General features: G+C 44.5%; 1 protein-coding gene across 1 annotated transcript in view; it reads left to right on the top strand.

The window, feature by feature from the left end:
* The window catches only part of SPATA4 (spermatogenesis associated 4), a 140,078-nt gene that overhangs the window by 14,878 nt on the left and 98,676 nt on the right, over positions 1-26,524 (top strand). Inside the window, exon 3 of the mRNA XM_086963326.1 lies at positions 9,249-9,367. Coding sequence (XP_086819452.1) covers positions 9,249-9,367 — 119 coding nt within the window. The remainder of the gene's footprint in view (positions 1-9,248; positions 9,368-26,524) is intronic.

Genomic DNA, 26,524 nt, shown 5'->3' with positions numbered 1-26,524 from the left:
ATGCCAATTAGGGGGATGCCAATTTTATCATAGTGAAAGAGGGAGTACTGACACTTTACCACTGGTCAGCAGGGGTAAATTGCGCAGAGTTCTACAGCTAGCAAACAGCCAAGGCAAAACAAAAATCTGAGGGTTACCAATCAAACGATACCATTGCCAACCAGAAGCCCAATTTCTAACTGTCTCGATTACAGACATTTTGTTATTTGCCACATTGGTGTCTGTGCATATACTTGAAAAGGAATACTATGCTAAGGGTGAAGCCAGGGTTGGGACAAGGGAATTATTCCCTCCCGTCATGGGCACTATGCTTTGAATAGATTGAAAGAGTTACATCCTGCATTAATTACTTGGTGAAGCAGAAGAGCATTTTTTTACCATTACTTATACATTTCTACGCTTCTCGTGTATGTAGGTCCACCGTTCCTAATCTCCTTTTCTTGAGTTTGGAAGACCTTGATTGTCCATTGTTGTTATTCAGAGTTTAGACTAAAGTATTTAGGACTTTTAAACTGTTAAGTCAAAATCTTCATGAAGATTGAATCTCTAAATATATTGGCTTGGTTTATATGTCAACTCATTTCTTGTTGCCTTTATGAAGTAGATTGATCTTCTGTAGTAATGATGGCACCTTAACAGCATACAGAGTTCTATTTTGAATTTCAGTGTTAAAAATAGGATCAAGTCAGTATTCCTGTAGGAAAATGCCCCTTTTTACATAATCATCCCATAAATTTTGGACTGATGCTGCTCGTTTTTCGCATCTGAAGCACACTGGGCCTTGCTGACCAGACCACAGTGCATGTGCTATGACCCCTCAGACTGTATGTGCATTTCATTAATACCTGATTGGCATATTTTATGTAAGTCCCAATTATATGTTACAAAGGGTAAACTGGGCTAGTAGTTTAAATGTCACTTGTGGACTGTAGCTCTTATTCTGCCACCGATGACGTGGTAAATTGAAGACATAGCTTTAGATCTGCCACTGCTGCCTAGTCGGGCAGCTTTCAAACTGTCAAACTGTCAAACCAACATTGCCATGCCCAAAACCTTCAGTTTTTATATTTATAAGTCACCTGTTATACCTGACATCTTTTGGCATGTTTCCCGTATCTTTTTGCGTTCTGGCATCCTGTTTTGGATGTTATGCTGGATTTCAATTTTGCTAGCTTAGTGTCTCTGCACACGTTTTCACTGCTATTTAAATGCTTAAGTGCAAGTGCTCCTACTGTAAATTGTGTAAGTTGGTTTTCCATGATTGGGATATTTGATTTACTATTAAGTCCCTAGTACAGTGCTCTTTGTGTGCCCATGGCCAGTAAATCAAATGCTACAAGTGGGCTTGCAGCACTGGTATTGCCACCCAAACAAGTAGTCTTTCAAATGTGTCTCAGACCTGCCACTGCAGTGTCTGCCTGCAGTTTTTACTGCCATGTCGACCTGGCAAGTGCACCCACTTGCCAGGCCCTAATCTTCCCTTTTCTTACATGTAAGGCTCCCCTCAGGTAGGCCCAACTTATCCCCACATGCAGGGTGCAGTGGATGTGAAAGGTAGGATATGTACTGGTGTGTTTTACACGTCCTAGTAGTGAAATACTGTGTATTTTGTTTTTCACTATTGAAAGACTGTCTGTCCCACAGGTTATAATAAGAGCTGCACTTCAACAACTTACAAGTGTGACTTTCTATTGGGACAAGATAGAACAATGGAGTTTAGGCTTACTGAATTTAAAAAATACATCTATTAGTAAAGATGATTTTATATTGTGGGTTTCTTGCTTAACCATCCTGTGTGCCTCTTCTTGTTGGTGTATTCACCATCTAGGTTGAGAGTGACATGAGCTGGGGATCTGCATTCATACTAGACAGACACAAAAAGAGGGCTGAGGTGTGTCCTGTCTTTCCTGTGTGACTCATAGCCAGGTTGAATAGACCTGGCTGCATTTAGGGTAGTAGGAGGAGTTGTCGGTTACACCTGAATGGACTGTGGCTGCCTCTCAAAAAGCTGTCTCCCCCTCCTGCAGTGAACCTGGCCTGAACCAGGCAGAACTGGTTTATGTATGCCAGTGGAACTTTGTTTGTGCCAACTTCAAAGGGAAATGTGGTATAAATATAGGGGCCATGACCCGGAGATGTTAGAACTCTTTGGGAATAAGGAACCTGCCAAGAAGAAGAGCTGGAGAAGCTACGAGGAGAGACTACCACTTTGCTGCATTGGCCAGCAGTGGATGATTTTGTCTTGGGTAGTGAGAGGGCTGGACTGGATTTTCTACAAACTTCTTTTTCTGAGTGTCTCCAAGGGCTTGTGGTAGAGCTTGCCCCTGGTTCAAAAAGTCTTGGGAATAGTAAAGACTTAACGTTCCTCTGGATACCTTCACGTGGAACTGTGTGTTGCAGCTGCCAAAGTGGGAAGAAGCAACCCAACGCCGCTGCTGGCTCAGGTACCTGAAGGGAGCGCAGGGCACTGCCACACTTCGCACTGCAGCCCTGGTCTCACCGATGCCATTGGACTCCGTCACCAAGCCGCTGCCTGCACCGTGATCTGAGGACACCGCATGCCACACCGCTGCACTTCGCACTGCTGCCTCGTCGCCGATTGGTGTTCCTGCCTTCAACCGCCTAGAGTTCGATCTGTACCGCGTGTGACTTCAAAGGACAGACAACTCCTCATCTTGTTTTGTACAGATAATTATTGGCTATTTTTCTAAAACGGGTATGGTGTCCATTTGTAGTATTTTCACTGTATTACTGTGTGTTATTTGCAAATGCTTTACACATTGCCTCTGAGTTAAGCCTGAATGTTTGTGCCAATCTCCCACACGAGTGGGCAGTGGTTATCTTAGAAGTATACCCCCTTACCCTGACTAGAAGGAAGGGTCTCTGCTTGGTCAAGGTGCATACCTCTGCCAGCTAGAGACCCCTATTTCTAACATCACCCCAATGAACATCTTAGGAGCTCATAAGGCAGAATACTAAATAATAAAAGGAAAGTCATGCTTCATTTGATGTTTTTCGCACAGTGAAAACTTGCAATTGTCATTCTCACTGTAGCAAGGCTTGTAGTCCTATTAGCTAACGTGCTGTTACACTTGCCCAGCCGCTAAATGCTATTGTCCATTTCGAAAGACTTTGTAGAGAGAGACCCCAGGGGCTGAGCCTTCTTCCACTAGTACCAAGTATCAGTGACTGAACTCTAAGATCTAGTTGGCTAGCCTCCTGCTAAGTTTTAGGGATACAAAAGCGAAAGGAGCCCTGCACCTGAAAAATGTACAGCTGACTAGTTGCCACTGGACTTGCCCTGGACTCTGCTGATGCAAACCATGAAATCTAGTCCTAGCCCCCAATAAGTGTCTCCCGTGTCCTGGACCATTGGCTCAGGTTAGGGTATACCCCCCCCCCCCGAATTGCATCTTATGAGCGTTAAGCAAAAGATAACTGTTTTTGTGTACATAATCGAGGCTCATACACTACGGCCCTTTTCCAGTCCATAGGTGGCCTAGGTTTCCACCGGATCACTCAAGTTTGTCTGTTTGCTGACATCAAACCCAATGCAGGACAGAAGCTGCAGAGTTGCCTATCGACGAGAAAAAGTTCCAGAAAATTTCTACGTGCAGAGGTAAAAATTGGACAAGAACCAACCCGGCTTCTGCATTCAATTACCAGCGCTACATTGTGGTCGGCCTGAAACTTTGACTTTGGCTGTCACCCTCGTGTTCGAGACTCCTAGATGTTTTGCATTGCAGTGATTTATGAAAATCTTCCTAAAATCATAGTTCAGCTTCCCTTTATCAGATTATTGTTATTTTGGTGTCAATTTAAAAATATATACAAATTTTATAAATTGGAGTGGGATTTTTATTGTGTTGCGTTTCTTACTTATTAACTGTTTTGGTACTGATAAATGCTTTACACTGGTTTTCCTTCAAGTTGAACCTGATGGCTCTGTGCCACAGCTACGAAGACTGAAATAGGTTTAATTTTAAGAACCCTGACTGAATCTGATACAGAATAGTGATATTATTTCTTGGCGAGGTCTCACAACCACCTCAACTAATCCACTTTCATACAGTTGCTTTCACCAGGTCATGTACTATCCCTTTAGTTACATTTTTCCCAATAAAAAATGTTTATATGACACAAATTGTGAAGTGGCAGTCAGAAGTTTCATTATTTTACCCACACTTTCACTGATATGCAAACTGGGCTGCTGGCAGGTAAATTTCTCACAAACAATCATTCACTACGTCCATTTGTGTATTCCTATGTATATGTTGAACATAGAAGGGCTCAGGCATGAGCCCTGTGGCACCCCCTTGGTGAGTACTATGAATCGTTTGGTAACATAAGCTATGTACTCGTGTATTTTTACATAGCTCTTACATTAAATTTTTGTGTGCACGATGCATGACTGTACATCTAAGCACTTATTGTGGTAAAATGTGCACACCTGTATTGACACAAATTAAATATATTTTTGGTGGTGGTGGATGTACATACATTGGTGTGTGTAAGTTGTTGGTGTGCTATGCGATATGTAAGAAATGGGCATTACACATTAACTACATATACATTATGAGTTATTTGCAATATATATGTGTAGTGAGGTAAGGATAAGTAGTACTTAATTGTATACACACCAGCAGGGCTACACTCCATCAGGACTTCGTTGCCAGGACACTGCCAGCACAATGGGAACATCTAAATCGGCTTGGGTCAAACCATACAGTCTGCTGGCGATGGAGTACTGTTAGCCAGCATAGTACACTGCTGCTGCAGTGGGAACCTGTCTATTGCCGCAACATCTAAATACAGTGGATGGGCTGCCATTAGCTTGACGGCGTACTTGGAACTGCCGCCACAGCGGGATGACGGGAGTACCGCCAAGATCTAAATTAGGCCCATTGTGTGTACCAGACCAACTATTTTTTATTCTTAGCAAATCTAAATTCATGGCCTTTAGCAAACTAATACCAGACAGGGAAACTAGATCATTTTCACTCAGGTGTAAATAAAACCAACAAATCTGGACACGTTCTACCCACCATGCGTTTTGCATACATGCCTAAAGGTTTGCCTCATCTAATGTTACCCTTTCAACGTCAAGAAATACAATCCTCGCCGCATCCAGACTTAGTTGTCTGCCGTAAATTCTGTCTTCTACTTGCTTTGCTGCTCGGCAGACAAATGAGTGTCCTGCAATCCACACCGCAGATTTAGAACTGGGCCGATCCATTACACAACCTATAAAGGAAAGAATAATGAATCCAACCAAAATAAAATGATATAAACCATCTTATTTAAAAAGGAACATAGAGCTTATAACAGCGAAACTGCCATCTGCCCATAGTTTTACTTTTCATTCGGTCATGCCCATGTGCTAGCCCTCGGTTGCAGTCCCAATCCTTCCCTAGCGCCTTTTAGCCATGTTGTACTGCAGCATGGCTAAAAGTTATAGGAAAAGTGCTGTAAAAGTTTTTTTATGAAGGTATTTTTTTTGTTCTTTACACTCATGTCATACTGCTTTTTAAAAATAACTTTTAGCGATGCTCAACAGCAGCCATGTTGCTCTACACAATGGCTAAAATACACTGCCAAAGTCAATAGCTCCTATCTACATACGCGAAACGTATTGGCTTTCCCATGATTAATCCAGTGCGTTCAGCTCTTGGTACACCTACGCACGCCTTCCCCCCCAGAAGTAAACCCAGCTTGGAGGCATTGTGCTGAATCTAGCTAATCGAGCAGTACTGAGTCTGATTCACAAGGGATCATTTCTAAATTTGCGTTTATTACAAGTGTTGTGAAATGTGTCAAGTTATCAGTGTGCTAGGTGAGGCACTGGAATGAGCTGTACAGGGTAGAGACTTAACTGAACACGCTACATGCATGACAACAAACATATGTGGTCATCAAATACATTTGAATCCCTAGGCAACGCTGGCAACTTCGAAGCACAACATTTGTACTAACAAAAAGAGCGTTAGAGCACTGTATGGGCAGAAGAGAAAACTCCAGGCAGGGAGAGGAAGTAATTAGAGAACACATGAATCCAAAGTACATTTTTCAGAAAAAAGCTGATAATATGTACAAGGAAAAGCAAAAAAGCTTTCTTATACAGGAAGGTAAATAAAAAGTGCTAACAAGCGGCCAGCGTAGGGCGCATCATGTCACTTTTTAGATTGAGCCTAAAGCCAGCACGCATGCGCTGCTCTGTTAGACTTATGGTAGAGGAGTAGGGAATATAAGCCCTGCCCACTCCCCACCCATATTTGCCATTGGCTTGTGTCATTGTCTGTCCTAAATACTGGATTCTGATTCATCAATATGCTTGTTAGTCCCTTCTTAGTACCGCCTCCTCTTCATTTGTCACCTCCGCTGGCGACAGGCCGCTTTACTTCAGTTGTTACACAGTACGTGTTATTTAAATTGTGTGCACTATTTTCTTTAATGAGGTTCTCCTACTGCAGGCATGACATGCTTCGGTGCCTTCTTTACTCCACCCTCCCTACCCTTGTTGTGCCTTCTTTTCCCCCGTCGCCCTTCCTCCCGTTGTCCGTGCCTTCTCCGCCCTACCGTTGACGGTGCCTTCTCGCCCCCCTGCACGTACTCCAGTTGTCCGTGCCTTCTCCCCGCCCTCCCCTTGTCTGTACCTTCTCAACCCCGCCCGCCCTCCCTCCCGTTGTCTGTGCCTTCTCCCCCCTGCCACCCTCCCTCCCGTTGTCTGTGATGCCTACCATTTGCAGTGTAGTAGGTCTTGCATAAATGCGAGACCTATTGCATTGCAAATGCATGTTTTTCTTTGTAATGATGGGTCGTTGAAGGGTAACCTGGGCAAGGGAAAGGTCCAGTGGGGTGCTAGGGAATGCTTGATTCCGTTCTGGGAAGGACATGGCTTTTGTAGTTCGGACTGGACTGTTCCCATGGGGCACAGGGTCAGAGCTGATTTGCATATCGCCATTGTCTAACCCAGGGTGGTGTGGAGTGCAAAAAAACGATGGATTTGGGCCCAGATCTTTGGACTGGGGTGAATGTGTGACATTGACCCACATTCTGTCCATCACCTGTTTTGTTTGCAATTACCGCCCTAAGTGCGCTGGGGATGCTCAGACGTGGGTCCCAGGCACTCCACAACACTGGAGTCAAGCTAGCCGGGCTGATGAGAGGTGTTACCTCGAAACCGGTCCGGTCCTCGGATGCTTGATTCCGTTCTGGGAAGGACATGGCTTTTGTAGTTCGGACTGGACTGTTCCCATGGGGCACAGGGTCAGAGCTGATTTGCATATCGCCATTGTCTAACCCAGGGTGGTGTGGAGTGCAAAAAAACGATGGATTTGGGCCCAGATCTTTGGACTGGGGTGAATGTGTGACATTGATCCACATTCTGTCCATCACCTGTTTTGTTTGCAATTACCGCCCTAAGTGCGCTGGGGATGCTCAGACGTGGGTCCCAGGCACTCCACACCACTGGAGTCAAGCTAGCCGGGCTGATGAGAGGTGTTACCTCGAAACCGGTCCGGTCCTCGGATGCTTGATTCCGTTCTGGGAAGGACATGGCTTTTGTAGTTCGGACTGGACTGTTCCCATGGGGCACAGGGTCAGAGCTGATTTGCATATCGCCATTGTCTAACCCAGGGTGGTGTGGAGTGCAAAAAAACGATGGATTTGGGCCCAGATCTTTGGACTGGGGTGAATGTGTGACATCGATCCACATTCTGTCCATCACCTGTTTTGTTTGCAGGGAATAGCTAACGGCAAGGGGGTACGGGGGGGGGGGGTTGGGTGAAAGGGAAGAAGCAACACAAAGGGAAAAAGAAAATACTACTTCAGTCACTGCGTCTGCAGAAAGAATATCCTAATCAAAATGAGTCAGTCTTTAATTGGTCCATGCTCCTAAGGAAAGGTGATAAGGTAAAGTGGGTACGTGCTGCCCAATTTGGAACAGTGACAATGATACCAACAAATGTAAGCAAAGTGTGGGGTCCAAGCCCTTTGTTTACATTATCTCTCCCCAGTGAGAACTCATGCAGCACATGCTCCATCACAGACTAGGCCTAAAAATTCTGTAACTCACAGTGAGTATAGCCAGTGGCTAAAGTGGTCCGACCCTATTACCACATGCAGTTTACTGTGGTGGGTATAAGTACAATGTGAATGGCACAACAATAGACCAATGGATGAGGAGGGCTTACTGAAAACCTCTGTAATTAACTTGTATATATATATATCATTTGACTAAAATCAAAAGGGCTTAGCTAACTCCAAATACAAAACTATAAATGTTGACATGTGCAAATTGAATGCTTCAAAAGTAACAATGTCCACGTGTATATCAGAAAGCGGAAACATCTTTTAATTAGTCACAGCTGCAAAGTTTTTGATACATCTTCATGAATATTGCTAAAAATAATTAAAACATTTTTTTTTTAATAGTGATGCGGTCCCTTGTGCAGTTCAATGCAAACCCTGGGATGTAGGTTGAAGGATGCACCCAAACAGCCAATAACATTAGGTGTAGCTGAAAAGTCCTCTGGGCTGAGACACGATGTGATTGATAGTTTCAAGTCAGTGTCTGAAAGAAGCTGATCGAAAAAAGCTGTGGTTGAAATTGCAAATCCAAATGTATCTTGTAAGCAGTAGGTGTGTTTGAATTCTTTGCTGCCAAATCCCTGGCCTAAAAGCTACTCCTGTGTAACTAATATGAAAAGAGCTGGTTTAGGACTACTCATTCCTGGGTCTATATTATTAGTCAGACATTTTTGCTGTAAGTAACAGTATATAAGGTTAAAGTATAGTGAGTCGCCTTTATACCCAGTTTATTGGTGGTATGTAAGAACAGTGTAATTAGGTTGGAAAAATCCAGCATTCCCACGTTTATGCTGCCATATCTTGTGTCATTCCCAAGGAATATGTGACAGACTGAGGTACTAGTGCTTGGTAATCAGCCCCAGCTTTGGGACGCTCAGTGGCGGCTCCCTGAACTTGGCCCTGTGCCAACACCATGTAAAGTGGTTAGAAACCTGGGCATGTGACTGGATGTGAAGCTCTCTATTTATTAACTTTTACATTTTTAAACTTGCGCTTTCTGTTTTCTACAACTAATAGGTATTCATACAATTATTACATTTTTCACACGTTTCTTTATCGATTGTGTTCAATGGCAGCAGATAAGCAATGCAGTATTGTTACCTTCTTTTGATGTTTAAAATAATCCTTATTACTCTTCGATACTGTTTTCTTTTGCAAAGTTTTTCTCGAAACGTAACGTGAATATCAGCAGAGAATTGATTGATGGGACAATTCACTGTAAGCCGGGAGCAGCAGAGATGTTATTACAGACCATATATGTTATCTTGACAAACAGAAGGTAAGCAGTGTTCTATATTTTCCTTAATGTCTCCACTTGCCTTTTTGATACATAGAAAGAAAAATAAAAATGTAAGTAAAAAGTAAGAGGACATTTTGACAAGTTCCTGATAAGCGTACATTGCCAGAGTATTAGACAAGGTATAACAGTGCATATTATCATTGAGTTTAAAATAAAAGAGTGCTGTTTCGCCATGTTTGCTGTATTCACTTTCCCAAGAAAGTCTGAATAAGGCTCACTTCAGGTTGTACTAATGGAAGGCCCTGCCTTCCAAATGATAGCTCTGCTGTGAGGCCTATAAGGATCAATTTATCCCCTGATTGATTATTATCCACTGTGCAGATTGTAGAAAAATCTTGGAGGAAATGCCTTGGTTGGGAAGTGCACAGCAGACTGAGCTAGACAAGCCAGCAATTTTGGGGGAAGTGACTTAAATGGAATAAACTGCCAACCTTGGCTAAACCCCTCTTGGTCTTAACTTCTCTATTGAAATGTTTGGGAACTTGGTTTTACAATAAATGTATGAGAGAGGTTTTTTTTCTAAGTTAATTATACATAGGATAAATCAGTACTGAAATCAGTAGACCATAGGCCAGATAATTGGCATGTGACCTGCCTATGACAACAGGGTGGGATATGACTTGTGTCTTCTTATTTTAGTTATCATAGCTATCAATACTATTTTGTTTCATAACCCACTCCTCCCTATTGTCATATTGTAGTCTGGGCCATAGTAGTGACCAGGGTCAAGGGGCAGTAGGACCCTGCACCCCAGTACTGGGAAGCACAGGAACTGGACACCACTTCTGCTCAGGGAGTGGGGAGGGCAGTCCTGGACAGCAAGGGCACGAGCAAGGACGTGCATGCAAGCGCAGCAGCGTGACAAAAGAATAAAGATTATATTGCAAAAACACTTACCTGTCTCTTCGTGACTCAGTGGATACGACAACTGGCGACGAAGGTGGTGGATCCTGATTCCACCAAAAGCGTGTGCCCCGCCTACGACGAACCAGCAGCCCACCCTGGACCTCTGACCACCAAGAAGTGGAATTGCAACATGGGGAGTTCCCTCGAATACAAAACCAGGAGCCTACCCTGGTCCGCCAGGCCCCAAGGAAAGAAGATGCGAAATCAAGAGCCCACCCTGATTGTAAGCCAAGCGGAGCCAGGAGCCCACCCTGGTCTGTGTACAAGTGCCTGCAGCGACATTGGGAGCCCACCATGGCCCCATCAAGAGAGGTGAGGTGAGTGGAGAGCAAAAAGGCACCCGACCATAAAGAAAGCTGACCGCGGACTGAAAGAGAGCCCCAGGCTTCCCACATGTAGATTTTGAGCTGAAATCTCGTGAGAGCTCGGTGGCCATATTAAAGTCAGATGGGACAACCAATGAAATGCTTTCGAAGACCCGGCGGCCATCTTAGAGTCAAGCAATACAACTAATAGCAAATCTCGCCCATACAGAAGTCCCAAGGCCATTTTAGAGTCAGACGGGACAGCCAATGAGAGGCTAGAGAAGGCCAGGCGGCCATTTTAAAGTCAGGCAATATCAAAATACATAGAAAAGGGTGGAAATAAAAAGAAATTACAACATAAAGAGGAACAAAATACAACAAAAGAAGACGGACACACAAAAAAAGGAAGAAATGACAACAAAATGACCAACGCAAGTGACAAAAATAGAGCACAGGCAATATTTTGCAGACCACTACTATTCAGCCTATCGGAACCACAGATAGGCATCAGGTGCGAAAGGTGGATTAGGCAATTTGAACGATACATGCGCGCCACTGATATCGCGGAAGCAAACACGTGGATCTATTTCTAAACTTCGTCAGGGATGAGGTGGATGACCTGCTAATAACATTTCCTGCATAGGAAAGAGCAACATACAAGGGACTGATAAAATGCCTCACTGACAAATTTGACCCACAAAGAAACATAGACTACGAAAGGTACACCTTCAACACCGCATGTCAACGAGCAGAGGAGTCCCGCGACGACTTCGCAACAAGACTATGAAAACTGGTCACATATTGCGAGCTCGACAATGAACAAGCAATATGACTGCGCATCATTGAAGGCTGTTTGTCAGTGGAGTTTCGCACACAAATTCTGAAAGAACCGACCTCGCTGGAAAAAATACTGACCATGGCTCGAGCGGATGCCAGAGCAACAACACATGCCAGACAGACGGAACTAGGAAAAGAAAGAAGAGGGAAGCAAGCGAACCGTGTAATTGGAAACAGCAAAAGAATAGACGCTATTCCGCCAACACCAAGGAGGAAGCATGAAAAAACGTGCTATCAGTGCGGACTTGATTTTCCACATGTCGCTGCATGCCCAGCAATGGGCCACAAATGCAGGAAATGCAACAGAGAAAACCATTTTGCAAGCGCCTGCATGAGCGGTCAATTTAGAAGTGAGAGAGGACAACTGGCATGACAGTGCTAAGCAGGTACGCAAGGCACATGGAAACAACAACTCGCAGTTCCCCAGCTGAATCAGAAGGAGTGGCCATGCCAGAAGTGATATTGGATGCCCCAGTGTAAGATTGAATACCAGACCACATTAATGTGGTAGAGAAACATCAGATCAAGAAAATAGCGACAGGGGACATTGAAGTGGAAGACACAATACACGTTTCGTGTTAGATAGTGGGGCGACATGCAACATAATGTGCTTGTCGGAGTATGAGAAGATGAAAGTGAAGCCGCCGCTATCACCGTCCACTGTTGATGTATTCAGCTGGGGCTCGAGGAAACCTGTAGAAAACATGGGGAAGTTTACAGAGACATTGACTTACAAAGAAAGATCAAGCATCGAGGAAATCCATGTACTACCGGGAGACCTTCCAGCACCCTGTCTGCTAAGCAACATTACAACGCAGGTCTTGGGTCTCCTAGCAATGACATACAGCATGTCAGATAGACGGAACATCCTGCAAGAACATCGGGCCATACTACAAGGGCTAGGAAAACTAAAAGAAAGACAAATAACACTGCACATCAATGAAACGATAAAACCTGTGGCTCAACATCACCGACGAATGCCCATACATTTGCAACCACAGGTGGAGGAAGAAATACAAAGCCTGCTTACCTAGGACATCGTAGAGCCAGCAGACGGGCTGACCCCCCGGGTGTCGCCAATAGTTGCAGTACCAAAAAAGAACACCTCAAAAATTCACATATGTGTGGACATGAGAGTACCTAACACAGTAATTGAGAGGGAAAGACACCCTGGACCTCACCTTAATGACATGATTTGTTGTCTCACAGGCGCATGCCAATTTTCTAAACTAGATCTGTGTTAAGGATATAATCAGTTGGAGCTCGACCCGCAATCACAGAACATCACCACGTTCTCAACGCACATGGGCCTGTTTCAATACAAACGACTCAGTTTTGGCATATCTTCGGCATCGGAGATATTTCAAGAAATCATACTGCAAGTAATCAGGCAGGTGAAAAATTGTTTGAATTATTGTGACGACATGCTGGTATTCGGCTGTTCAGGCGACAAGCACAACATGGCTTTATGTGAGGTCTGCAGGCAACTGGAACAAGCAATACTAACTCTAAATGAAGACAAGTGCGAACTGGGGAGGAATGAACTGGTATTTTTCGGGCACATCTTCTCTAAGAATGGAATGAGGCCAAACCCCAGCAAGGTGGAGACACTGGAAAGGGCAAGTCCTCCAACAGACATCACAGAGTTGAGGTTATTTCTGGTTCTTGCCAGCTACTGCGCTTGTTACATAAAAGACTTTGCCACAAAGAGCACAACGCTGAGAGACCTAACAAAGCAGGGTCAAAAATTCCTCTGGACACAGAAATGCAATTGGGCATTTGAGGCCATCAGACATGCCGTGATGGCTGTGGATCATCTTGCATAATTTGACCAATTGCTATGCACTGAGCTAACAGTGGACGCCAGCCCGGTAGGGCTAAGAGCAATCCTAGCACAACGCATGCCAGGTAGGGATTCGCCCAGAAAAATTGTCGCCTATGCCAGCAAAAGATTGTCTGACATAGAAAGGGCATATTCTCAGCCAGAAAAAGAAAGCAGTTGTATGGGCGTGTGAACACTGCCACATTTTCATCTATGGGAAACCATTTACCATCATAACAGACCATCAGGCCCTAGTGACAATATATGGCAATCCACATTTTCTTTCGACAAAAGGGGGAGATGTAGGGACCAGGGTCCTAGTGCCCCTTGACCCTGGTCACTACATCTCCCCCTTTTGTCTAAAGAAAATTATGAGAGGAGAGAGATAGAGAGAGATAGAGAGAGAGATCATTATCCTTAGCTCCATTAATAAATTTCTTCAATTAGTCTTGTTTGCCTTTTGCTCACTCTTTTTGGACATGTTCCTTCCGTTCCCTTCCGTGATCCTTCTTCTTGTCTCTCACCGTTGTATGTCCTTCTTCTGTTCTTGTCCATAACTTCCTCTCTTTCATGTGTGTCACTGTCCTCTGATGCTGTTTCCTCTCCGTTGTTATCCATTTTCTTTAGCCCCTTGAAGTGAGACTTGTTCCTGGTGATCTGGTAGGGGCCAGACGCAGCCGTAATCATTGACCCTTTATCGCCAGTTGTCGTGTCCACTGATTTACGCAGAGACAGGTAAGTTTTTTTGCAATATAATCTTTATTCTTGTCTCGCTACTGCGCTTGCATGTGCCCTCGCTGTCCAGGACTGCCCTCCCCACTCCCTGACTGGAAGTGGTGTCTGTTTCCTGTCCTTCCCAGCATTTGGGTGCAGCAAGGGCACAAGCGAGACACAAGAATAAAGATTATATTGCAAAAACACTTACCTGTCTGTGTGTGACTCAGTGGACACGACAGTGAGTGCTAAGCTAATCACGGTCTGGAATCCCTCCCAATCTTGTGAACATAATGAAATTGATTTACAACATTGGAGTTAGGCAAGTCCTGGGCCTTGGTAACTACTACCACATTCCCCAAAGGGTTAAACTCTTACACGGACCTAAACATGAGAATCTGATTAGATTCAAGGCTATTCGCTTGGTGTACAAAACCATTCATGTTAAAGGACCCAGCTGGATATATGATATCCATAATGGGCAGAAAATGCTAGGGAAACGTTTGTTCTCTATGGGATTCAGAACTGGAATGCTGTACCTGATAACATTAGAATGGTGGCAGCATGTTAACGTGTGCTCCTTCATAAAAACACGCCTCTTTAAGTAATCCATGGCAGAGTTGGCCACCTACACTTTGACATCTAGGTAACATAGCACCACAGCATCTAGAAACAATCTATTTTTTATGCCAGTTTTATTGAGTAAACGTCAATAAACAACATAAAAAGGCAGGGTTTGCAATGATAGGACACACAGGTGCAGGTAGATCACAGTGACCATGCCATTTTCAAATCTTGGAGAGTAGGGCAACTTGTCAGGGTACAGTGCCTCAGTACAGTTGCACTTCAGGCAGGAGCGAGCATCCTGGGCCAAAGTTCATGAACCACACCTTTGCTGTCTGGGTTAGTCCAAAGTGCCTCGATCTGCAGCAACCAATAACAGGCAGTCAGGCTCCATCTATGCAGGGAATGAAGGGAGAAAACCTAGCTTCTCTGACTCCATTATTGGCCAGTGCACCAGCCCACCTCAGTCCACCAGATCATTGGTGGTAAATAAGGAGGACGGCAGGGGGCACAGATATTTTTCGGTCTGTTGGGGTGGGGTAGAGTAAAATAGTAGATTGTTAGTTGTTTCTAACAATGCCCCATAACTATTAACCATTTCCTGGCCTTGGGGCTCTATCTGTTCTCCAGATGCATGCCACGCTTCCGTTAACCGGTGGCACTGCTATAGTAACAAAGCGATGAATGTCACTCTGGGTGTCAGTAGTTTAGCCCAGGAGTGCCACCCCAATGGTAGTTCCACCACCTCCAAGAAGATCTCAAATACCTTTAACCAAAAGTTGTGTATGCTTGGGCAGTGCCAAGCTAGGTGCATGAAGTCTGTATCCCAGGTCCCACTACGCAGGCAGCAGGATTAAGGTTGCATTATGAGTTGAGCAATTCCAAGTGGTGCGCGGTAGAGGCGATGCAGGAATATGAAATGTGTGAGATGTAGTCTACCATTTGGGGACAGGTCTCGAGTTTGCTTGCAGCAAAATCTCTACTCTTTATCAGTAATAGATCCTGTCTATAACTATTTCCCAGGCATTCTTGGCTCTATAGGTCTCCACAGGGGCCTCAGACTGCATGATTGTGTACAATGCGATTACTAGGTGCATTATGGAGGGGCATGTGATTAGGCTTCCATGGCCCCGCATAGCAGAGATGCTTGTGGGAATTCAAGGTTATGAGATTTGTACAGTCCTTATAGATGGAGGTAAGTGAACCTATTTATTGCTGTGCACTCCATAGCGGTGGTGATGGAGAAGTAGTCAATAAAGCGTCCGTTAGGATGAACATTCCTCATAGTGTGCAATCCCTAAATTTTTAACCTACTAGGGGCTCCTGTGTGAGTTGAATCAGCAGGTAGTGATAAGATTGCACTGGGGCATAGAGTGTATAGACATTTAGCCTTCTGCGGAGGGTGCCCTAGGCCTTTTGATTGCAGGACTCTGTGCTGGTCTCCGTACGCCTGCATGCCACCCGAAGACCGAGAATTGCCATTCAGGTGTTTGGTAGTGCTGTGTCATGTTTATTTGCTACGTGTGCCATTTAAAGTGCGGGTGCATCCATTAATGAGCGAAGTGTGCACGAGGGCACAGGTAATAGAGTTCAAAATCTAGGAAAAATCATTCATTCACATTTTTTTTATTTCCATCACTACTATTCATCATCTTTTTCAAATATCTTTGCTTAGAACACATGCTGTCATGTGTGCTGGGTGAGGGAGCTACAGAATGCAGAAACATGTTACTCATGCCCCGGGGCTTCTCTTTGCTTCCCTGAAGTGATCTCCTTGCTGTCCTGATGTGACAACACTCTAGTACATAAATAGCACTTTCTCACCCAACATCTTCAGTTTCCTTTTTTACAACGACATATTAGGAATTACGAATGCATTGACTGCTTTGTCCATTACATCACCAAAGTTTGTCTTTTTTCTAATTTGTTCTTTTTAGGATAGGTACATTGCTACATCTTGATTTTGAAGCCCAGTCTCTTATGAGAGAAAATTGGTGGCTTGGGCAAGTTTGCTCCCAGAGAGATACAAATCTCCTGAAGTATGAGGCACATGCTCATTCTCTCTGCTAAAAGTAATATGGCTCCACTCTAAATCTTTCTGTAAGACAATTTATGTACATACATATAAAAAGATGAGTGGTAGGTCATTGAGTAAATCCTTCCAGACATATGCACTGGACTGTGAAAAAGATGGGAAAGATGAGCCAGAGCTGCGACCTTTTAGTAAAAATCTTAAAGCAGGCTTAGATCCCAGCCTTTGGCGCAGGGAGTGTGACTACTTTGGGGCCAACAGTGCCATTGATGACAAAATGTGGATAATTTAAAGTGTAGCTACGGTACTTTGGCAATGCTGGGAGTCTAATTTGTGATTTCAGACAGTCCGAGCACATGCATAGTATGGTTTTGAATGTTCCCTCACTGTGCATATTAATGCCCTGTACTGCCAAGGCCAACATGAGATTCTGAGGGCTCATGAGATTTCAACTTATTCTGAAGGACAAATCAATACAAGTGAAAGGTGTGTTCATTATTTTGTGGCCAGTCAGCAATACACATCGCAATAGAGAGTCTAAGGGAGATGGAGTCCCCGAGGTGATGCATGGACCTCCAGAATAAAAACTGACTATAGGCTCTGAGACTGTGGTCGATTACGATGTTCCAGAATTACATTTGATGATTATATTTCTTCTAATACCATTTTTTGGAAAGCTTTTTCTGCTTTAAAAAAAAAGTACATAATCTGTGATACTATATTTATGATATTGTTACAAACATTTTGCATAAAGGCTTGAAATGAGACCCATACAGAACCTTATTTTACTTTTTGCTGAGGCATCAATAATCCCATGGTGGATATCTAGGTGAAGTCAGTTTCATCTCCAACATTTTCTAGAACTACCCTCAGAAAGTGTAATCCTGTGGTGTGTGATCTTCCTCATCTAAGAAATTAACCAATATCAGAATATGTGGGGGTATGCTGCCAATGCCGGGTGGGGGACTAATGTCTTTCCTGCATTGTTTCCTAGTTATCAGCCAACAAGAAATGATGCAGTGGCAAACAAAGTGTTTGTTAATCGTTCCTTTTTCTTGAGTGCTGGTAATGCGGACAGTAATTTGACCAGATGTCAACATTAATGGTGGCAGTTGGTGGAAAATGGCCTCATCGAGCACCGGTCCTTCCCTGAAAGTTTGGGGGGATGCGTCAAGCGGGGCCGAGATAAAAGGGGGGTCCCAAAACGCGTTTTCCCCATGTTAATTTCCATAGGGCGGTCGACCTCACTTTTAGCCCGAAACGGCTGAATGGATTTACACCAAATTTGGCAAAATTGTAGGGACTGGTAGCCCGATGTGCCTTTGCTATGTCTCAAGATATGTGCTCCAGTGGATTTTGAGTAATTTAGGTTCAAAAAAATATATATATCTCCGGGGAGCGCTACGGGCGCGCCACGCGACTTGCGTACGGAAAGCTGATTGGTTCTTGGTTGTCTGTAAACATTCGAAACAGTCCGGAGCGGCCGCCATCTTGTGTCTCGGTTAGGATGGAGACACAAGAGGTGGCCAAAACAAAGGGGGAATTGACCATAAGGGGGCAGAGTAGACCCTCCCTGACCCCCTAGGTTTGATGTGGGGGCTTTAAAAGGGCCCCGCGGGGCAAAAAAAAAAATATTTTTTTTCGATTTTTGCGTGGGGAGCGCCCGGTACGCGCACCGGGAAGCGCACAACAGAGAAAAAAAAATGCCAGAGTTTAAAAATTTTTGGCAATATTTTATAAATGGGGGGTAGTTCTGAAAAGAACTTTTTTTTATTCTTTTTGTTGTTTTATATTTTTTTTATTATTTTTCTGAACATTTTTTTAAATTTTTTGTGTTTTTGAACAATTTTATATTTTTATATATATTTTTTTTTTTTGAGGGAACAAACAAAAAACAGGGAATTGGAAATGGCTCAACAGGAGCAAAAAAAAGAATTACTGTTTTCTTTCCTTGCTGCATTTGTGGTTGTCTATAGCAGTATTTATTAAGGTGACGCTAAGTTCAACATAGCATAAAGTTTTGCCACACAAAATGCAAAGAAATTTGACCTTGCCAAATTTTGGTTGAATATTTGGCACCATTTGCCGTTCTTCTGGTCCAGAAAGTGAGGGTACTGAAGAGGAAGTGCTGGCCACAGGGGGTGGGTTGTGACGAAGTTCCGGGACTTCAGCCTGGGCCAAATTATTGGGATGCCACCTCTCCATGTGGCGGATCATGGTATAGTTACCAAAAGAATATTTCTTGGAGGGATTGCCCCTGGAGAGAACTTTGTCACAGATGAGACAGGTGACTTTGGGGGCGTTCACCTTTTTTTGGTCATCTGGATGAGAAAAAAATTGCCAAATGAAGTGTACTTTGACGTGCCTTTGTCTTGGTTCTTCTGGGAGGAAGCGCCTTCGTTGTTGATCCTCCTCCTTTTCTTCTTGGTCCTCTTCTTCTTGTCCTCCAAGAAACTGTGGTGGTGGACCTTCTTTTCTGGGTGGTGGGGGTGGTGGTGGGGATGCACCAGCTGCAGCAACAAGTGATGCCATTCTTTCCTCCAAAATAGCTCTTGCTCTCTCAATGAAGAAAGTAAGAATGAGGAAAAAAGGAGGGGGCTTTCATTATTTGGAGAAAAAAAATGAAGAGAACCAATGAAAAGTGTTATTTTCAAGTCACATGACCCGATGCGCTTACGTTACGCGCTCCGGCGCGCTTATGTTACGCGCTCCGGGCCGCGCAGCGGAGCGCTTCCGGGTGCGTTTACGCAGCGTCTCATAAGACGCATCACGCGGCTACGTGATAAGTCACGCTTACGCGCCACGTCACGATGTTGTTTTCGATCGCGACATTGGAGCTAACGGGACGCTTCCCGGTTCGTGCACCGGGGCGCTTCAAAATAGTACGCTTTCCGGGGCGCGCACCGAAAGCGCTCCAAGACAAAAAAATAAAAAAATGAAATTTTTTTTAACAAAAATAAAAAATTGTAAGGACTGATAGCTATGTCTCAAGATATATGCTCCAGTTGTTTTTAAGAAAATTTACTTTTAAAAAATATATATTGGCCTATATTTGGGCTTTATATATGTTAGAGCCCAAATGTAGCCCAAATGTAGCCCAATGTAGCCCAATGTAGCCCAATGTAGCCCAAAGATGGCCACCAGAGACAAAAAAATACAAATGTAGCCCAAATATCAGCCAGATGTAGTGCAACTATAGCCCAATGATAGTATGTACCAGAGTGTTCTAAAGAACAACTAGAGCGGTAACAGTCTTACTTATAAAGTAAGACTTTTAGTTAGGAATTAGCATTAAAAAAACCTTTGAAATTCACTGAAAAAACCATAGGTTTCACACCAGTTATAGTTAGGAATTAGCATTTAAAAAACCTATTAAATTCACTGAAAAAACCATAGGTTTCACACCAGTTATAGTTACCTGGAAATTTTACTGGCATAAAACCATTGAAATTCCCACGTTATAGTTAGTTGGACTCACTATAACTTGCGCGTGTAATGCACTGCTGATGACATCACATATTACATCACTCATGACATGGTCAGTGACATCACTCATGACATCACTGATGACACCATCCTTGTGACAGAGAGACTGACCTCCTTTCACTGTAAAGTAACCCTTGAAACAAATATTAAAAAATAGAAACTAACATTTTCAAAAAAGTGGAGATACCTATACCAGTTACAACAACCAATTCAGTAATTCCACCATTTACATACACATCCACTCATTCACCAACAGTTCTATATAGTCAGTCATACATATACTCACTCATCATATGTAGTGAGACACCTAAACATCCGTTAACACACCGACAGTCTTCCATAAGTTGCTCACACACATACTCACACATGCAAATAAAATATTGAACTTCCATTTTTTTGCATATACAGCTATACACACACTACCACCTTACTTCTAAGGAAACTTACACATACTTACTCTCTTAAACAATCACTTATAGAAACACATACTTATTTAAACAAGAACTCTTTCAATGTCTGACTCTCACATATACTCACTTATATACACCAATACTCACATATACTAGATTAAAACATATGTAGTTACTGATAAAGACACTAGTAAGACAGTCATTCAATTACTAACACATACATATACACACTCATTCACACATACAGTCCGGCACATATGCTGTCTTCAAAACACATACAAACAGTGAGTCATTCAATGATGCATCTATGTGCTAAGTAACACCCCCACCAAATCATACAGACACTTATACTGATACTGAAAAAAACATCTGATAACCCATATACACACACATGTAGCTACTCACCAACCCATGCAGCCACTTATACACAAAGTGAAACACTGATACAAACATTTAAATATTTAAACAATACTCGCTAATATATGTATTCACTATGATACACTTAATAAGCCAGTTAACCAATCAATTTTTTTTTTTTTTAAACATCCATTAAGACACTTATTGAAACATTTATTCTTCCATCCAGCTTTACATATACATATGTAAAACATATTTATTTTTCAGAAAGACACACATTCACTGGATGGTGTCATCAGTGATGTCATGAGTGATGTCACTGACCATGTTATGAGTGATGTAATATGTGATGTCATCAGCAGTGCATTACACACGCAAGTTATAGTGAGTCCAACTAACTATAACGTGGGAATTTCAATGGTTTTATGCCAGTAAAATTTCCAGGTAACTATAACTGGTGTGAAACCTACGGTTTTTTCAGTGAATATATATATATATATATATATATATATATATATATATATATATATATATATATATATATATATATATATATATATATATTCCAACAATCCCTCCTTTCATCCAAGAAGGCTCACCGACACTGGCTGGATTGTTTAAAAGTCAGCTTTTAATGGTGAACAGCACGATGACAAGCGGCTACCTCAGTCCAACGTTTCTGCTCCTTCAAGCCTTGATCACGGGCGGTGCCTCTCTGTAACTTTGAACTGCCCACGTGATGTCTTCTCCTTTTATCAGCGCAGGCCATGTTCTCCCACAGAGTGCGTGAAGGTGATTAGCCAATTACACGAGTGAACGCCAGCGTTTATGTGTTCTAATGCTGAACTGCGCACACTTTTTTTCGTGAGTATTTTCTGTCCTTCAGCGCATTTAATAAAGGTAACTTTCATGCCAGTTTGTCGTTTAATGTTACACTCACTGCTTTTTCAAACACTTCCAGCCTGCAATTTCGGACATACGTCCTTCTGCTCCCAACTCGTCTCACTCTGCAACAGCGTCACAGGGGGCAAGCAGGTCGGGCTTCAACAAAATTTAATCCAGCAAAAGTTGCCGAGCAAACCAAGCCCGAACCTTAAAGGGCAGCCAGTGAGTCCGGTGCACGGCTTCCAGTAAATGATTCCAACAATCCCTCCTTTCATCCAAGAAGGCTCACCGACACTGGCTGGATTGTTTAAAAGTCAGCTTTTAATGGTGAACAGCACGATGACAAGCGGCTACCTCAGCCCAACGTTTCTGCTCCTTCAAGCCTTGATCACGGGCGGTGCCTCTCTGTAACTTTGAACTGCCCACGTGATGTCTTCTCCTTTTATCAGCGCAGGCCATGTTCTCCCACAGAGTGCGTGAAGGTGATTAGCCAATTACACGAGTGAACGCCAGCGTTTATGTGTTCTAATGCTGAACTGCGCACACTTTTTTTCGTGAGTATTTTCTGTCCTTCAGCGCATTTAATAAAGGTAACTTTCATGCCAGTTTGTCGTTTAATGTTACACTCACTGCTTTTTCAAACACTTCCAGCCTGCAATTTCGGACATACGTCCTTCTGCTCCCAACTCGTCTCACTCTGCAACAGCGTCACAGGGGGCAAGCAGGTCGGGCTTCAACAAAATTTAATCCAGCAAAAGTTGCTGAGCAAACCAAGCCCGAACCTTAAAGGGCAGCCAGTGAGTCCGGTGCACGGCTTCCAGTAAATTATTCCAACAATCCCTCCTTTCATCCAAGAAGGCTCACCGACACTGGCTGGATTGTTTAAAAGTCAGCTTTTAATGGTGAACAGCACGATGACAAGCGGCTACCTCAGCCCAACGTTTCTGCTCCTTCAAGCCTTGATCACGGGCGGTGCCTCTCTGTAACTTTGAACTGCCCACGTGATGTCTTCTCCTTTTATCAGCGCAGGCCATGTTCTCCCACAGAGTGCGTGAAGGCGATTAGCCAATTACACGAGTGAACGCCAGCGTTTATGTGTTCTAATGCTGAACTGCGCACACTTTTTTTCGTGAGTATTTTCTGTCCTTCAGCGCATTTAACAAAGGTAACTTTCATGCCAGTTTGTCGTTTAATGTTACACTCACTGCTTTTTCAAACACTTCCAGCCTGCAATTTCGGACATACGTCCTTCTGCTCCCAACTCGTCTCACTCTGCAACAGCGTCACAGGGGGCAAGCAGGTCGGGCTTCAACAAAATTTAATCCAGCAAAAGTTGCCGAGCAAACCAAGCCCGAACCTTAAAGGGCAGCCAGTGAGTCCGGTGCACGGCTTCCAGTAAATTATTCCAACAATCCCTCCTTTCATCCAAGAAGGCTCACCGACACTGGCTGGATTGTTTAAAAGTCAGCTTTTAATGGTGAACAGCACGATGACAAGCGGCTACCTCAGCCCAACGTTTCTGCTCCTTCAAGCCTTGATCACGGGCGGTGCCTCTCTGTAACTTTGAATTGCCCACGTGATGTCTTCTCCTTTTATCAGCGCAGGCCATGTTCTCCCACAGAGTGCGTGAAGGTGATTAGCCAATTACACGAGTGAACGCCAGCTTTTATGTGTTCTAATGCTGAACTGCGCACACTTTTTTTCGTGAGTATTTTCTGTCCTTCAGCGCATTCAATAAAGGTAACTTTCATGCCAGTTTGTCGTTTAATGTTACACTCACTGCTTTTTCAAACACTTCCAGCCTGCAATTTCGGACATACGTCCTTCTGCTCCCAACTCGTCTCACTCTGCAACAGCGTCACAGGGGGCAAGCAGGTCGGGCTTCAACAAAATTTAATCCAGCAAAAGTTGCTGAGCAAACTGTGAGAAGGTGGCCTGATATGCAGTGCTCACTATTCTAGTGAACACTATGTATCAGTCCAGCAACCCTTATTGATGATTGGTTGTAAGTCAACCTTATAGACCAGCTATCCTAGTAGCGTGGATACGAGCAGTCTAAGGCTAAAGACTCGAGAGGGCGTGTTAAGCCAGCTGTTATACCACACATATACCCCTTGAACACCAAGTGAAAGGACACCACACAAGTGTTATGAAAATAAACAGTGTATTTATTAAGAATCACAACAGCCCTGTACTCTTTATGAGGACAGGGTACTAAGCACAAAACAAAACCTTTACGAAAATACTTAAGTTAGCACAGTATATACAAATGCCCGAGGGGCACGGAAAACCATATACTCTGGAAGTGGAATGCGAAATTACTAGCAGGTAAGTACAGTACTAATAGGCTTTGGAATCGCTAGATCTTGACTATAGAATCTTCAGATTACTTCTAGGAGACCCAGGGGACTCGGGTGCAGAGTGTGCACTCTCACGCGTGATGCGGGACAAAGTCTATGGTAGCTAGTAAAGACAAAGTTAGTGTTCTCGGGCGAACCCGACCTGGTAGGAGGAAAACGAAAGTGGATTCTGACCCTTGGATAGTGAGGCTATGCTGGGGCACCGAAATGCCGAAGTTACCTAGCCCAGGGGCTGCAGCTGCATAGGTCTCAAAAGACGTCGGGAATCCTCGTAGACGGACCACGAGCCTGGAAGAAAGAAGTTGCTGGCAGGCGACCAGTGAAGAAAGTTCGATGGATCCAAGCCTGGATCGAAGGAAGATGACACCTGAAAGCAGAGGGGACCAAGTTCGTGACTACTAGCCAGTAGTCAGGTGGCACCAGGAGGGCACCGGATGGTAGTCACCTTGACTAGGTGAGTGGGTGACGCTGTGCTCGCAGATCTCACGGACCAGGAGGCGTTGTCGGCGACCAGGATGGAGGAGCGAGCTGTCCCACGAAGATTGAAGCTGTCGGCGTCGCTGGACCCAGGATTGGGCAACAAAGCCTTGGCAAATTCAAGCCCACGCGGTGGACTCAAAATGGCGTCTGGAGTGGACCAGGAGGGTCCGGGGTGCTTCTCTGTTGCAAGGAAGCAAGGGCCAGTCTGGAGCAACCAGACCAGCAGCAGTGATGTCGTCGGGCGTCGTGAAGAAGGCCACAAGCCAGCCGGCTAGTAGCCACACAGCGCGGGGAGCACGCAAAAGCAGAATCGTGGAGATGCTGGAGGGCTGATCTTCGGTGCTGGAGCTGCTCAGGGTTGGGGCTTCTCGGACCCCAAAGCACTCACCAGTGGAGCACACGGTGGGCTTGTTGCAAAGAAGTCGTGCAGTCTTGGCGATCGTCGGTCCCTCGAGGTCTCGTCGCACTCACGGTTCTCAGCTTTGCTGTAGAGGTGAGTAGAGGTCAGAGGTGCCAGGGAAGCCGGGTCTCGTCGAGCTGGGTCGTCGGATTCGTGAAGAAGGACTTGCAGCAGACCGCAGTGTTCTTAGGATGGTGCCTGCGGATGCAGGGTGACTACTCCTTAGCCACAAGGGAGAATCTTGAAGAAGGAAGTCTTGATGTCTTTCGCAGAAAGTCGGGTCTTGATTCCAAAGATGATCTAATTTGAACAGGGGGCCCGCTCCCATCTTTATACTAAAAAAGGGGGCTGACCCGGTGACTAGGTCCTGCCTATGGGTGGGACTAGGAGGGGGGTGGTTACACCCCTCTGCCATGCCGGACTTCCCCAGGCCAGGGGCTGGTGTGCCCCTGGAACTGGTTCAGACCGGCCTATGCGTAGTGAGCACCGGGGTGCCACTCAGCAGTCACCTTCCTGAAAAGCCCTGCCTACCCAGGATACACAAAACCATGTCTGGGACGGTGCTAGCACCGCCCCTGACAGGAAACCCTTTGTCCAGGCTCCCCTCGCTGGAAGGACTCCCAGCTGCAGGGGGTCAGACTCGTGTCTGTGGTGGCAGCATCCATTTTGTGGAGCTGAGGCTTCAGTTAACTTTAACCGGGGTTCACAGTTACATACATGTCGTGTCCCTCTAGAAGGGTGGAATGCTAACCCCGTCGCCAGAATTGGCGAGGGGTTAGTATTCCAATTCGTATGACACCTTACTCGACATGTTTTGATAAAGCAATACCAAAGATAGCATTTAACCGCGAGGATTATAATGCACTTAAGAGTATATGGTATGCGATATCATGGAACAGCTATTAGGACTTGATTCCGCAAGCTGCAGACAGGCTCAGCTCATGCCAGAGCACCATCTCACACGATTCCAAGCACTCTGCCTTCAGGATTGTTAAGGCCTGCCATAGGAGTGACTGATAGGAACTCTGTGTGTCCATTTTAGGGTTAGATATAGGTATACTATATCTACAGCAAAGGGTGATTACACGACTTTGCCCCAGCTGTCATGCAGCCAGTTGTGTCAAATTTAGGAGGCCAGCCAGGGGTGGCATAATACATGCTGCAGCCCCTGGCAGCCCTGGGTACACCTATGCCCTGAGTTACAGGGTCTGATAAGGTGGCCCAGTACCAATTGGTAAATGCACCTAGGGTACATGTTATAATTTAGAGAGAGAACAGCCAGGCTGTGGGTCTGATTGGCAGGCCCACAGCCAGAGAAAGTCGTAAACCAGTGAAACAAAAGCAAAAAATCTGGGTGATCATAGGATTGCAGACCCTACTCTCCTACACAAACCAAGCCCGAACCTTAAAGGGCAGCCAGTGAGTCCGGTGCACGGCTTCCAGTAAATTATTCCAACAATCCCTCCTTTCATCCAAGAAGGCTCACCGACACTGGCTGGATTGTTTAAAAGTCAGCTTTTAATGGTGAACAGCACGATGACAAGCGGCTACCTCAGCCCAACGTTTCTGCTCCTTCAA

Source organism: Lissotriton vulgaris, chromosome 3_1 (assembly GCF_964263255.1).
Source record: "Lissotriton vulgaris chromosome 3_1, aLisVul1.2, whole genome shotgun sequence".
In the NCBI taxonomy this organism is placed as follows: Eukaryota; Metazoa; Chordata; class Amphibia; order Caudata; family Salamandridae; genus Lissotriton; species Lissotriton vulgaris.
The sequence above is the reverse complement of the archived record's forward strand: the minus strand, read 5'-3'. Positions and strand labels throughout refer to the sequence as shown.